The 15,328-nt window shown below is 58.7% G+C and overlaps 1 protein-coding gene across 5 annotated transcripts in view; it reads right to left on the minus strand.

Annotated features, from left to right (window-relative positions):
• Positions 1–15,089, minus strand: part of GRAMD4 (GRAM domain containing 4) — a 70,389-nt gene extending 55,300 nt beyond the window's left edge. Inside the window, exon 1 of one of the 5 annotated variants that reach the window (XM_021687819.2) lies at positions 15,018–15,089. Coding sequence is in view for 4 of the 5 variants with exons in the window: in XM_021687815.2 (XP_021543490.1) it covers positions 13,680–13,702 (23 nt within the window). In the remaining variant the exon portion in view is untranslated. Of the gene's footprint in view, positions 1–13,679; positions 13,708–13,987; positions 14,001–15,017 lie in introns of those variants that run through there. The other 4 variants (XM_021687816.2, XM_021687815.2, XM_021687818.1 and 1 more) reach the window with 4 other exon arrangements.
• Between the last annotated feature and the right edge of the window lie 239 nt (positions 15,090–15,328).

Raw genomic sequence — 15,328 nt, forward strand, 5'->3', positions numbered from 1 at the left:
GCATCACGTGGACTCGCACAGGACCCCGGCCCGAGTGACAGACGCTGCCGCCCCGCGCACCGTGATGGCAAACAGGTGTCCAGAAAGACCAAAGGTAACACAGGCCCCCGCATGGGGTGGTTTGTAAAACTCTCTCCAGATGGCCTATAATGCGTTCCTACTGCTTTTCAAACTTTGAAAATAAAAACCTGGGTACGTGAAGTACAGCAACGTAAAACCCATTTCCTCTCATTTCCAAAAAGACCTGAGGGATTCCTCGGCATCTGGCATCAGAGGAACGTGGGGTGGAGGGGATAGGCCAGGCAGGGACCACGGCTCAGGAGCGGGGACACCTAGCTGACTTGTGCCTGGAGAAAAGGGCTCAGGGCTGGCCTCACACCAGCCAAGCTCTGCACCTCCTGCAAGGCTCTGGCTGGGTGGGTTCTCACCATCTGGGATTCTCTACAGGCCCTGGAGCTGGGGCTGCCTTCCTTCCCAGTTCAGCTCCAGCAAGCCAATGAGGTGGCAGCAGGATAGGGGACAAAGCACCGAGGGTCCAGCCCTGCACCATCAGAACACAATGCACGCCTCGGCGAGCCAGGGGCGCATCCCTCCAGCCGCCAGCTCACCCCAACCCTGGGCTCCTCCTGCCGGCTACTCATGTCAGCCTGTGGTGGGGGGTCCAGACACAGCCCACCCAAACGAGGGACTCCCAGAGGCCCGGCCCGTCCCTGTCCCTCCTGTTCCCTCAGGCTCCCTGGGCCCTTCAAAAGGATGAACCATCCATGCTGCTGTCAGCTCAGGACCAGACACCAGGACTCCCCACCCACCCTACCCGAGGACGGGTCCAGGCTGCGAGGGGAGCCATGCTGCATCCCTGCACTGCACTGGAGTGTGGCACATCGTACCCCAGAACTACCGCATCTTGATTACATCTGCAAAGTCTCTGTTCCAAGTAAGGTCACGTTCACAAAATCTGGGTGGACGGGAATTTGGGGAGGTTCATTCCCCCATCTGTCAGATGGAGATGGAGGGCAGTACGGACCACTGTCTCGGACACAGAGGAGACCGGATCTCGGACACCAAGTGCGACCCAGAGCAAAGCTTTCCACGCGGAGCTCATGTCCAGTGGATGCCCTCTCGACAAATCCTACCTTCACTGTGCATTCTGGTTGCTGCTGCCATGTGTCCCCCGGGCCCCACCAGCCCCCCACTCCCCAACCCTACCTCCTCAGATGCCCTCCACAAGCACCCAGAAGCCCAGCCCAGGCAGCTCAGGGCAGCTCCCGTAAGCCCCCCACCCCAAGGGGAACCAGCTGCTCAGCGGGATCCGCCACCACCCGGCCCTGCCGCCGTCGGAAGGAACCCCCTCCCCGTACCTCCACGTGGAAGCAGACGCTTGGGGAAAGGCCCCCTGGCCGTGGCTATTCCAGATCCCTGCTCAGAGCCAGGGCATTCTACAAGGACTCACGGGGACCATGTGCGACGGGGGCACCTGGTGCTGTGGCTCCAGGCAGCACCCGCCAGGCTCCGGGTCCCCTGCACGCAGGGCTGAGTCCAGCAGAGCTGGCCCAGGGACACAAAGCACGCTGCTCTGGAAACCCGCTGAATGGCTTCTGGACACACAAAGGCGGCAGTGTCTAGGGAAACTGGACTTGGAAACCACAAAGGACTTTATCTCCCTTCCCAGCCAAGATTTTTAAAAGAGTGGTTCCTGGTCTCCGGCGCTTGCAGCGTCCCAGCCAATCTGCCTCGACCCGCAGCGCACACCACTCCCCGGCCTGGCTTCATCTCCCGATTATCTATGGCTCTCCTGCTGATCTGAGGACAAACAATGTCCACTTTCCCACAGGATGCTGTCCCGTCCTAACCTTCTTCCTGGGGAGTCACAGACGCTGAGAACTGCGCGCCTCCCCCTTCCCCCCAGGCCAGTCCCAGAGACAGCCAGGTCCTTTCCATCCTCTGGGAAGACAGCCCCGGACCCCGCGGTCAGAATGGCCTAGGATGGCAGCTACAGACTCTGAGGCTCTGCAGGGCAAACAGGAGGGACGGGGCGGAGGCGCAGACTCAGTTGTCCTAATCAACACCCCAAAGGCCTTGCCCCCAGAACCCCAGTGCACACGCAACTCCCATCCAGCCCTGTGGGGCCCTGTGCTGAGCACTCCCCAGGAGCGGTCTGACACTGGAGACCACTGACCCTGTCCCCAACCCCATGCCAGGCTCAAGACATGGCTCACAGTGGATGACCCCCAGGTTTTCCCAAACACAAGGCTTGTGTGGGATCCACTTCTCTCACCCCAGATTCACAGCTCAGTCCTGCCAGACTGGGCACAGGCAGCAGGACCCCAAATGCTCCCGGCGTCCACACCCAGATGTCCTGCTCCCGACCTAGCACCTGCTGGCTTCCCTGGGAGCTCTGCCGGCCGGCTGGACATCTCACTGGTAGCTTGGTTCTGCCTAGCTTAGCGCGGAGCTGGAGTCTCAGCTCACCCTCCCGCCGGATGGCATGTGTATCCATCAGCTGCTGAAGCCACAGCCCTTGAAGGAGCCCTCAATCACAGGATCACTCCATGGCCACCCTCTCCAAACCAGTCCCCACATCGGTCTGCCTCTCCACCCTGACCCCACCCTCCTGCTCAGCTGGGCCTGGGGCGGAGGGGCCCACAGCACCTCATGGAGCCCCTTCTCCACGTGGCAGGAAACCAGACCTCCCAGCGCTTCCCCTTCCAGTCCCTGGGGGTCCTCTGGCCACTGCGTTTGCTCCTACTGTGGGGCCCAGCACCTCTGGTTCTGGGGTGTCTCCCATCCCAGAGCCTTTTTCTCCAAGTACCCCATCTTGAAAGCCATTCCTGGAACTTCCAGCTAACTCCCTTGTTTGGGATTTGGGCCCCCAGCCCCACACTGTAAGAACACGGGCCCCAAGGGCAGAGGCAGCCGTGGCTCTTCAGGTGATGCCCCAACAGGCCTGGCCCGTGCTGGGCTCACAAACCCTCATCAGGCAAACAAAGGAATGATGCACAAAGGCGGGGCCGTGCTGAGCAGACGAGCAGCAGGAAATCCGGGGCCCTACGCCGGCTCCGAGCCACCCAGCCACAGCTGCGAAGGGCTGCCCTCCCAGAGAGCCCTCAGAGCAAAGGGCCGTCCACGGACTTTGCTCAGGAGCCCTGCTGGGGTTTGCAGTCCCTAAATCCATAAACACTTGTGGAAAACTTAACGCCAAGTTTTCAACAACCTGGGTGTTTCTCCGGGAGTGGGGGGGAGGCCTGAATTTCTTCCCATGGGCAAGCATCTTCAGGGGCTGTCTGTCCATGAAGGTCAGGCCAAAACCCCCAGTGCAGTGAGCCAGGGGAGGATAATGAAGGCCCAGGTCCCACGAGCTCAGTGACCCTGACCGATGGCCCAGGTGGCCCTGGAAAGTCAGAGAGAGCGGGAGAGCTGGGAGGGCCCGGTGTGAGCTGCCACCCCCTTTTCTGTGACCTGGGATCACACCCCCGGACCGGAGAGCTCATGACCACACAGGGAGTGGCCCCGGGGACCCATGTGCAGAGACGTAGGTGGGACAGCGACTGCAAACCGCACAGATATACAGACGCATGCACACGCTCACAAATACCAGTAAAACGTGCGGCACTCTTCGTGGGGAAGCTGAGGGGCCGGTGCGGCTCACGGATGTTCTGACTTTTCCTGAACACCCCCCTCCCTTGTCCAGCACGATCCTAACGGAAGATGAGTACGGCGCAGACAGGAACGCTGGCTGACATTCCGTTTACGTGAACAAGACAAGGTGCACGTGGGAGGCACGCATCAGAGCCCCACGCGTTGGTCGCGGGCGGGGGAACCCCTGCTGAAGGGCAGGGCAGCTTTCTGAGAACGCAGGAGTGTTGCCTCGGCTTTTCTGTGCCCCTCACGGTGAGTGGCTACACACGTCCCACACGTGGCTTTTCCATCGCTTCATGAAGCCGAGACAATCAACAAAATGAGAAGCGAAGCCCCGATTCGTAGCATCTGCCCGTTTCTGTGGCGTGGCTGCTCCCACCGTGGCCATTTTTAAGCCACCAGAGAGACGTGCAGGCGTGGGCACGTGGCTGGGGCCGATGCAGTGGCCGCCGTGACCCAGGATTTCCACCTTCCAGACACAACGGTCGCAAGCCACTTCGCGACCACAAAAGTAGTGACGTAATTCAGAAGGGAGGGACTTCCAGTGAATACCTTTGCTGCGAATTCACCTAACTGTAAGTTTACAGGCTTTCATTTTTGTTACTGGCCAGCTCCCCACATCCCTGCCAATGTTAGCAGTGCCTGCGAGCTGGTACGAGCTGGTTCCAGCACACCGGCCCTGCTCCCTCCCCTCACACTGCATGGCCACACAAGAGTGGGGCTCAGGAAACACCGGGGAACCCAGCGCTCCCACTCACCCTTCTTCCCCCGCAGGGCTCAGGGACAGAGGCACGAAACAGGAGCCAAGGTCAAAATGCAAAATTCGAGCCCCTGAGAGGGCCAAAGGGACCAAAGACAGTCCTGGGAGGTGGGACCCAGACAGCGTGGTCACTGCCTGGACCCCACCCCCCATCCTCACCATCCCAGCCCCCTCGGGTCCCCACAGGAAGTGCCAAGACTCTCCCCCCGCCGACCCCCTGGGCCCCTGGGACCCCGCCAGGGACATTCCTGCGGTCTGAGGCATTCCCAGCCACCGGGTGACCACTTCACTCTTCCCACCTCTGGCTCGGCACCACCTGCCCATCCAGCCAGGCGGCTCCCACCCTCTGTGAGGTCACCCCCACTCGGGCGTCCTGCAGCACGATGGTCCACACAGCAACCACAGCTGAGGGGCGCAGTCAGGGGACGTGCGCCTGTCCAGGGCAGTTCCCACTGCAGAACCCACTGGGAGCGGCCTGTGTGCTGAGTCTGGACCCGAGCCACCTCTCCTCACCATCCGGGCGTGAGTGCAGTGGTCCCGAGTGCCCAGAACAAGATGCCACCTGCCACGTTGCGTGACCTTGTGTGGGTCACACCCCCTTCCCCTGTGCCCGGTCTCTGGCTCTGAGAGCATGTTGATGGTAGCCCCTCATTCAGCTGTGCGTGGAATGACCCCATGGTCGTCACCTGGCGAGCAGCAATAATGAGGGCAAAACCCCAGATCCTACTTTCCAAAACCACATTCAACAAATGTCACTCTCCCTGCACACTGTCACTTTACCTGGTGGTGGTGGGCACGGTGGTGACATCACTGCTTGACAGATGGGGAAAGCCACGGTAAGAGGGTCCAGTTCACCCGAGACTACCCCCCACCCCCAGCCATCAGCAGCTTCCACAACCACAGGCGGGAAAGGAAGGGCCGGCAGGTGAGCGGAGCCTGCAGGCAGTGGGAAGCAAGGGCCACAATGCCCAAAACACCAAGGGAGGGTTCAGACCGGACCCCGGGGGGGGGGGGGGCAGGCAGCCGGTTCGGAGAGGGCGCAGCAGCCCCCAGCCAGCACTCCAGCACCAAGGCTCAGCCCTGCCACCTGCCCTGCACAAACCAGGCCGTGCCCTTTGACCCTAGCTGGAGACCAGCCCCAAGGATCAACAGTGAGGTCTACGGAGGCAGGCCAGCCAGGCCAAGCCCAGCCCTCCTGGTCCTTGAAGTGGCATTAAAAAAAGAGCAGTACCTGCTAGAGGTGTGAGCCGGGCCCACCTGAGGACTTGTCTCCAGGCCCTTGGGCCTCAGCAGACACACACACCTGGAGAGGAAACCCCAGGCGGGGGCTTGGAGCACCTGCTCTGGAGTGCTCACCAGGCCCCAACACAGGGGAGGACAAACCCTCAGCGCTGTGCTTTCACTGTCCCCAGGCCTCCTGTGCACCCCAAAACCTGTGCAGGGCCCCAAATCGCAGGCAGGAGTGACAAGCTCCCCCACCCTAGGTGTCCTATGTCCCAGTCACAATGCTGTTAAACCAAATGACAGGAAGGGAAACTGAGGCTTGGGGAAGCAGCATAAGAGAGAAGTGGCACATCAGAAACAGAAGCCAACATCACTGGACTCCAGAGCCCATGCTTGCCCTAACCCCAAACAGACCCAGCCATCCCACCCTCCCTAGCACATGCCTCTATTAATACATCCCTCACTGAATGACAGTTCCCAGGCCCCTCTGCCTAGCATATTGAGTAGGGAGCCTGGCAGAGTGGCCACACTGATGTTTATTTAAACAAAACAACGCTAGCAAGAAAATCTAACGTTTAGGAGCAGGTAGACAAAAACCTCTGTGTCATGTAAGCAAATAGAATCAGCTACTAGAAACGCACACAAATTCATTTCAATTTCTCTCCACCACTCTTTACAACAAGGACCTGAGAAGATCCAGCCAATGAGACAGCTGGTAGGAAGCACCTTCCAAATTCCGGGCACTAGGCATGACTTCGTGCCATGGCCCTGGCCCAAGTTCCTGAAAGCAGAAAGGGGCGTGGCTCGCAGCTGTCTGAAACCAGGCAGCTCTCCAAAGGCATAGCACCATTAAGACACCGCAGCAGGCGAGGCGCGGGCCGGGCGAGCCTGTTCTGCAAGGGGCCAGGTAGGAAATGTCGGGCTTGGCGGGCCACACGGCCCATCCTAACTTCTCAATTCTGCTGTACCACAAAATGGGTGTGGCTGTGGGCAAATAAAACATTATTTTTTTTTAAACATTTTATTTATTTATTTGACAGACAGAGAGAGCGAACACAAGTAGGCAGACAGGCAGGCAGAGGCAGAGGGAGGAGCAGGCTCCCTGCTGAGCACAGAGCCCGATGCGGGGCTCGATCCCAGGACCCTGGGATCATGACCTGAGCCGAAGGCAGATGCTTAACCATCTGAGCCACCCAGGCGTCCCCAAATAAAACATTATTTACAAAAGCAGGTGGCAATGGGCTAGGTTTGGCCCGTGGGCCATGCTCTACTGCCCCTGCTCTTACAGCGAGATGCCCAGCAGAACAAGAACTCTCAGAAAGGTCACAGTACTTACTGGCCCACTAACAGGAACCTGGGCCCTCGCTAAGCACCAGGGTCCCACTGCCAGTGGCCTGAGCATCACAGGCTTGTGCGTGGACCTTGCCCCCATTCAGTCTTCTTAAGGAAAGGGGTGAGGGGCAAGGTGCTCTCCATGGCGAGGGTGGGGCAGCCTGGACAGTCTCTAAGCTCCCTGGGGCCTGAAGGAGCCTGGTGAGGGAAACCGACCCGTCTCCGTCCACCTGAGTCGTGGGCCAGGGGCTTCTCCCCACATCCCTCATAGCCCATCTGAGGCAGGGAAGCTGGAAGGAGAGGAGCTGTGAACAGCCACGGGTGGAAGGCACTGCCCACCCTGAAGGGCCGCCCCTTGGGTCTCACTCAGGGTAGTGTCCCTTGCTCTGCAGGGACAAAGAGCACAATGAAAAAGCCCTCATGACACCAGGAGCCAGCCCCGGGCCCCACCCCCCGCCTGGAACACCCCAATCTATGTTCCTGCTGAGCACTGCCCCCCTCCCCAGAGCCATTCAGCTCAATCACCCCAGACCCAACACAGCCTGGTCACCTGGCTGTCTCCTGGCCGTCACCTGCTTCTGGCAGCCAGTCAAGGAATGGGTGGGTGAGGTGCATTTTAAAGACCTTCCGGGACCGGGCAAATCCAGCACCAGGTAAACCCACAGCTTTAAACAGCCCCTTACGTGAAAAGAGCTTCTGTGCGCCACCAAACCTCCTGCCCGGAGGCCACTTTGCTTTTCCTGTTTTATCTCAGCCCAGCCCAGGCCCAGGGCTCTCCTGCCAGGCCTCTCCCCACCCCAGGCCAGGCCCCAGGATATTTACAGGCCCTCCTCCGGGTGTCAAGCACCACAGGCCACAAAGGTTTTCCGTGTTTAAAACAACACACAACGAGAAGGTGGAACCCACATTTCCTGCTCAGCAGGCCAAGAAAGGAACACAACCCGAGCCGGGACAAGGATGACAGCAGAGGGGCCGGATGGAGGGCGCTCAGCAGCCCTCCCTCCATGGGCCTCTGTTACAAAACTCACATCCAGCGTAAAAGAAAAAAGAAATTAAAAAAAACAAAACAAAACAAAAAAAACACCCGAACCCTCAAAGTTGTCTTTGCACCTGCCACCCGGATAACCGCTGAGCTCCAATGTGGCCGCCGGACGGTCTGGTCTTTACTCGGGCTGTCCTGGCTGGCCTGGCGGCAGGTGGGCTCTGCAGCCGAACGAGCCATCGGCATATCGGCTCCAGCCCACAGCCCTGGGGACTCGGGCTGCACACCCTCACCGTGCAGCAGGGGTAGCAGGTGCCCCGTCACGGGGCAGAGGCCACGGAGGCAGGGGTGCAAGTCACGCGCCGCACCCTCGGGAGTCACAGCGACGAGCGATCCTGTCAACGGGTGTTTAATGAGCACCTACTATGTACCAGACGCAGTCCAGTGCGGGAATGCAGAGGAGGCACGCTGACGGCCCAGGCGCTTCCTAACCACGGAAAGGAGGAGCCGGGTGAGTGGGGGACAGGGGGCCACGGGCCAGGGCAGGCCGCTCTGAGCTGCAGGAGCCAGCCGCGGGATGCAGAGGGAGACACCCCAGGGAAAGGGAGCAGCACAGAGACTCACAGCAAGACGGAGAGAGGAACTGGTAGGGCCGTGGGAAGCAGTGGAGGCCGGGCAGGGGCTCTGTCCATTCCGGGGGCGCGCCCGGGGAGCCCCCACCTGCAGCAGCTGCGCGGAGAGCCACACTGACATGGCCCATGGGCTTCACGCCTTCCTGTCCCCCCCATCCAATCCCTGCCTGCCCGCCTCTGGGAGGCTGAAGTCCTGGCTCCTGCACGCCTGTCTCTGGGCCAGGCCGACACAAAGGACTCTGTAAACATCAGCTGCTGGGACTCCGGGGTCCTGCCTTCTACAGAGAGGAGGACACTGAGGTCCAGAGGGACTCGCAGGCATGACTGGGTGGAAGATGGTGTCCAGGCCACTGTAAGGTCCCCGTCACTCCCACACTGCCACCCTCCCCTGGGACGGCTCACGGACCTGCCTGGGGAACCAGGGCAGCCTGGCTCAGAGCAGTCCATTTGCCAGATTCCCAAGGAAACACTCAGCCCAATTTCCAGCACCCACGGCCAGAAAATAAACACAGGGCTACCAGAGGACCCAGCAACCCCGCTTCTGGGGATACACCCAAAGTACCGACACCTGGGGCTCAAAGAGGGATGGATGGATGGATGGACAAACAAAATGTGGTCTACGCATACAACGGCGTATCATTCAGCCTCAAGAACATCGGGAATTCTGACCGGGGCTACAACACGGATGAACCTGGAGGACGCTGTGCCCAGTGAAAGAAGCCAGTCACAAAGGGGCCAATTCTGCATGATTCCACTTAGATGGTCCCCAGGAGGGTCACATCCACAGAGACAGAAAGCCCATGGTGGGCGCCAGGGGCGGGAGGAGGGGGACGGAGAGTCAGTGCTCCACGGGAACAGAGTTTCAGTTGGGGAAGATGACAGTTCTGGAGACAGATGGTATGATGGGCTCACACAACGTAAATGTACCTAACACCACCAAACTGCATACTCAACAATGCTTAAAATGGTATGTTTTATATCATATAGGTTTCATCGCATTTATAAGGCATATTATATACATCATGTTATGTATTTCCCATCATGGTTACATATAAATACCCAAGGAGAGATAGCCTGAGCAAAACTCTCTAAAATAATCTATAAGCCTAATGTGATTCCCCTAAAAAAATTAGAAAACGATTTTAGAGAAAGCAAAATGAGCTAAGTCTAAGGTTTGCAAGGAAAAACAAACAAGCCGAATAACCTGGAAAATTCTGGAAAGCAAGAGTGATGCGGGGTGACGAGCCCTATCACGTAACAGAACATGGTGCAGCTACAGCCATTCTGCAGGCGTGGGGGTGGCGCGTGAACAGAGAGCAGGGCCACGGAACAAACTAGAACGCACAGAAGCAGACCCAGCCCCCGTCGGGGTCAAAGTGGCATTTCAAAGCAGAAGGGAAGAGACACACTGATATCCGGGTAGCTGTGTGGAAAAAGGTAAGGTTGGAGCCACACCTTCCCAAAAGACACTGGAAGTAGCCCGGGAGCCACAGGGGAGGGTCCAGGACCTCAGACCAGACTGGGCCTTTCCAAGCAAGACATGAAGCGCGGTAAGAACACAGATTACTCTCAAAACAAATTTTTGCAAGGCAAAAACCTCCATCGGTAGTCAAACAAATGAAAATCTAGGAGAAAATGTTTGCAGCATGTAGTACAAAGGATTAATCTGTCCGACGTTCATAAATAGCCCAGTAGAAAAATGGGCAAGAGATGCAGACAGCTCCCAGAAAAGGCAAACAGTTCTTAAACATATGGAAAGACAATTAATCTTCACTTATAAAGACAGAAATACAAATTGAAATTACATCGAGAAGCCCTTCTCCCTAGCAGACCGGCAGACACGCAGCAAGTGGGCGTGAGGACGAGGAAGCAGGGTCCCCCGCTTGGAGAGCGGCGCCCAGGGCCATTTTGCAACACCCAGTAACGGTACTATTTCATTTCCAGGAGCCTCTCACACTTGCAAAATGATGTATAGGCAAGGTCGTTTCACTGCCATGTTGTTTTTATAATAGCAAAATAGGCTGGGTGCACCCTCATGTCTACCCATGGGGTACAGTCACCCATGGGAGCCCCCAGAGTCTGAACAAGAAGTGAGGACCCCCCACCCCCCACCCTGCTGGAGACCTCGCAGCCTGGGCTGACTGCTACCTGCAGTGTGTGCAAAGCCAGCAGCCACAGAGGACCAGAGAAGAGGAAGTAGGGAGGGGGAGGGGAAGGGGCACTGGAGAGTCAGCCTAAGCTTCAACCCCTTTTGAATCCTGAATGTGTTGACTATTCCATAGCAAACAATGTTTTAAAATTAAACATTTTAAATAAAAGATAAGAAGGATTTTTTTTTTTTTTGGTAAGAAAGATTTTAAATGAAGCAGAAAAAATGGGAAAAAGGACCTTCATTTCACTTCAGGGAAATCTCTCCCGAGGCCAAACTGGCAGTTCTCAGAGTGTGGCCCAGGAACCCCTTCTGGGGGACCCACAAGGTCAAAACTAAGGCTCGTTTGCTTTCCCACGCTTGCTCTCACGCCACGGCGGCCGGGACAGGACTCAGCACCCCAGCTGTGTTTGCTCACAGCCGACCCACGGCGGCCTGCAAAGCGGGCAATGCTCCCTTCACTCATTTCTTTTTTGTCTGGGGAGGGAGGTGCAGGGAATGATTTTTTAAAAAATAAAATATGCTACTTATGTGAATATGTAATGGGTTTATGGTTGGCAGCTTTTGATAAATTAATAAGTATTTTTAAATTTCTCAGTTTTACTTTCTAATCCGGTAAAGAGCAACAGAAACAACCCACATATATAAGGGCCCTCTGGTGACCTCATGAACTAAAGATATAAAGGGGTCCTGAGATCAACTCTGAGACCAGGCAGCCTACCCCAGTGATTCTGGAGAAGGGGTACGGGGACAGGCCAGTGGGCCCACGACTCCCCTGACCCCAGTCTAGGCCTCGGGGGGTGGCAGCTGGGCCCTGGCTGGGAGCTGTGTCCACAGACACGACCAGAGTGGGCCTCGGGCAGCTGTGCAGCAGGCCTGGCAGGGGTGGGAGGTGGGGGGTGGGGGGCAGGGCAGAGCGCCCTCACCTTACAGGTAAGGAGACGTGGCACAGAGCCGGGAAGCAGGGGTGAGGCAATGCCCCTGTGCCCAACTAGGCCGGTGGCTACACCCCCCCCTTCTCCACTTCCACCTCACCCCTTGGGGCTCAGGCAAGAGGAGGTCCCCAAGCACACCTCCATTTCACCACCCCCTCTGCTTACACACACCCTCCCTGTCTCTGGGTACCATGCACCTTTCAGGGGCCACAGAGGCTTCCTGCTCCAGGAAGCCCTCCCTGATGTCCTCGTCCACAGGTGTCTCTCAGTTTGTGCACATCCCCGCCCCGGGGCACCTGGGCTGCCACACCGGAGTGTGCATGCACACACCTGCCCACCATGCCTCTGCAGCCCAGTGCACACGGCCTCTGTGATTCTCAGGCCTCAGCAGCCCGTCTCCCGACCCCCCACACTTGGAGTGCAGCTCATCAGGCAAATTGAAGCCTTTTTGGTAACAGGACTGAGTGAGTCCGGAGCACACAGGTCCTGCCTTCCTGGGGAACAGCCTGCCTAAAAATGAGTGGACCGCAGGGTAAGAAGAAGGGAGAGGTGACAGGGAAGGAAACAAACAGAAGAAAGGGCACCAGAGACACAGGCCTCCCCCACCCCCGGGCCAGAGCGGCAAAGGCCCCCTGTGCGTCAGCAAGCCTGCGGCGGACCCCTCCTGCTGGGCAGACAAGGCGGCTCTGCACTTGGGGGACTCCCTGGAGGGGAGACGAGGAGGAGTGGGTGACGTCTGCAGAGCGCACTCACGAGCTGCTGGGACGCTCTCCGGAGACCACAGGCATCGCGGGCCGTGGGAAATCAGGCATGCAACGGTCCACCTCACGAACAGTCGCTTGAGAAGAAATGGTTTTAGGACTGAAGGATCCCTCTCTCCACAGGACCCCCTGACAAATGGCTTTGTAAACAGTGACCTTTCCTGGGACCTTTAAGGTTCAGATGGGATGTGCCCTCATCGGCTTCCTGGGCAGTTCTCCGGGGAGAAAGCACCACTCGTAGCAAGAGGCACGGGACCTTCCTCACTCACTCTCAGGAGGAGGGCCCCACATGGGAAAACGTCACTCTTCGGCGAAGGCAATTACAACCCACACCATGCCTTTGCTTTGGCGAGAACAAACGCACAGAACCCGTCAGGCTGTGTGGCTGTGATGCTGAGTAGGGCAGATTTGTGGACAGGCTTTAACCTCCCTCCGCAGAGAACCGAGAGGACACGGTCAGTGTGGGAAGAATCAATACCCAGAAGCGCAAGGATGAAAATCACGGCTCAGAGTCTGAAAAGCCAATGGCCATGCCCACACTAAGTAACAACGCGACTACTGACACACACAGGCCCCGCCATCCACGCCCCAGGCCCCGTCTGTTGACCCAGGTTCCAAAAACCGACTTGTCCTGTGCTAGGGATTCTCCCTAAATCTTAATATCCTGACCTGACCCCACACCGCAGTCTGCTTTGTCCCCATTCCCCGAGACCCTCTCCTGAGGGGCTGCAGGGATGCGAAGCTCCGGGCTGTGGGCACCGCAGGTACCCCCCGGCCAAGCTCACACCCCAGCCCTCCCCACCAGGCCCTCAAGTGAGGCTGCTGTTCCCACCCTGGGCACTCACTTTCCCCCTGGGCCCCCCGTGCACCCAGCCCACTGCTCCTCTTTCGTTCTGGCCACTCGGCACAGCTGATAAGGGGCCTGCACTCGGCAGCAGCTCTGGTCTCCCCATATCAGCGACCCCTGCCCCTCAGACGAACTCACCACTGCACCACGCCCCCACGTCCCTGGCTGACCGCAGGCACTCCTGCCCCAGGTGGGCCCCCACCACTCAGCCAAGCAGACCCCAAAGACCTGGAACCCCCCGAGCGGCCAGAATCAGACCAGTAACCATCCCTTAGAGTCGGGGAGGGAGCCACTCAAAGGGTCCTCTGGGGATGCATCCAGCGGATATCCACACCTTCCATAACAGGAATCCTCAGGCGACCACAACCAAGGAGCAAGATGACCACCCCCACCCAACGGCCACGTTCCTGCCTCCACTTACCAGAGCAGAAAAGGCCCAAGCATCTCACTCAAAATTTCATCAAAGTTGGACCCCAAAAGGCCCAACGCCAAATCCTTAATTGACTAAAAAAAAACAATGCAACTAATCAGAACACACCACCTTCTGCACCGAGAAGGGAACGTGTGTGAACAGAGGATCGATACAAACCCACGTTCCACGCAAACCTGCCCTCAAAGATGCCACCACCCTGTTTCTGTCCTCATGGAAACACTGCGGGCACGTCACCTAAACCGTGAGACAGACGTCACTCAGCAAGTCCCCCGGATCCAAGGACGGCCCCAGCTCACCACATCATCTCATTCCCACGGGCCGCGGGGCTCCAGGGAACCAGCACGCGGTCTCTGCCGCAGCCTGGACCGCACCATGTGTCCACACCTGGCCCGGCTGCCGGCACCCAGCTCTGCGATCCTGCCGGAGCCACCTCCCAGTGCTCGTCCCAGCCAAGGGGTCTGAAGGTCTGGCCGTGGATTCCCAGGGGAGGGCAGGAAGCACCGAAAGCAGGCGTGGAGACCTGGCTTAACCAGACTGACAGGTTGGCACAGCCGAGAAGGGTGGTTTCCCATCCCGCCGGGGGACAGCAGCTGAGTCCATCCCACAGCCTCGAGATGCTGCAACGTGGAGGCCTTGGGGACGGTGGGAAAGACCCAAGAGGACAATGGAGGCCACCTGTTCGGGCCTGATCCCCAGATTCGAAAAGGAAACAAGATTCCATCAACTGCTTCACTGAGGAGACAGACCGTGGGCAGCCCCCACCAAGCACAGCACACGCACCTAGGCCCGGGGAGGCCCGGCTCCACCACACACAGATGGTCAGAGTCCCTCACCTGTGACACAGGTGACCCCGCAGGAAAGACTGCCTGCATCGGTCCTCCCAGAAACTGCTGGCTCTGGCCTCACCGGTAAGATTCCAAGCCTGGGTCTCTCTTCGGGGAGCTGGGCCCCTCCCCCGCGTCCTCCCCGCCAGTTCAGGGGGAACCTGCAGTTACACAGCCCTGACCGCCCCTCGGAGCGCTGCACCTGCGCACAACGATCCCACCTGCATCCACAAACTGCCTCTGGATAAAGCAGATCCACCTGGTATGGTGGGTCAGCCCTTGGAGTGCGGAGAGCACAGGGTGGCCGGCCCCTCTCTCCGGGACAGCAGGCTCGTGCTGACCCGCTTCGAGGACCCTCACTGGCTCCCTGGGAGAGCCCATCAAGGGGGCAGAGGAAGGAAGAGCGCCACCTGTAAGGACAGGAGAGCCGGAGGACCCAGCTTGCCGCTGACTGTGGACGTCAGCCACCGCCCCCGCCCCCGTGGGACAGGGAGGCACCTGCCTGCGGAGCGCGGCTCGAAGGTTCCCGCGCACTTGCTTCTCGGACTCGCTGATCCTTGATGACTTATTGGACCGTCACCGGAGCATCGTGGGCTGTGGGGTGGGCACAGGGAGGGTGCAGGGGTGTCAAGGCAGGAAAGGGGTCCCCGGGGGGCCGACCCTGGCTGAGGGCTGAGCTGCCTGACGGGAGCCTGTTTTCCTCTCAAGGTTCTCCACTCGGGGACCCCGGCGCCTCCAGCGCAGCCAGACGTCAGGGGCACAGCCGCACTTGCCCAGAGCACAACCAGCTCCTCCCCGGGGCTACAAGACGAG

Source organism: Neomonachus schauinslandi, chromosome 5, assembly GCF_002201575.2.
Source record: "Neomonachus schauinslandi chromosome 5, ASM220157v2, whole genome shotgun sequence".
NCBI lineage: Eukaryota > Metazoa > Chordata > Mammalia > Carnivora > Phocidae > Neomonachus > Neomonachus schauinslandi.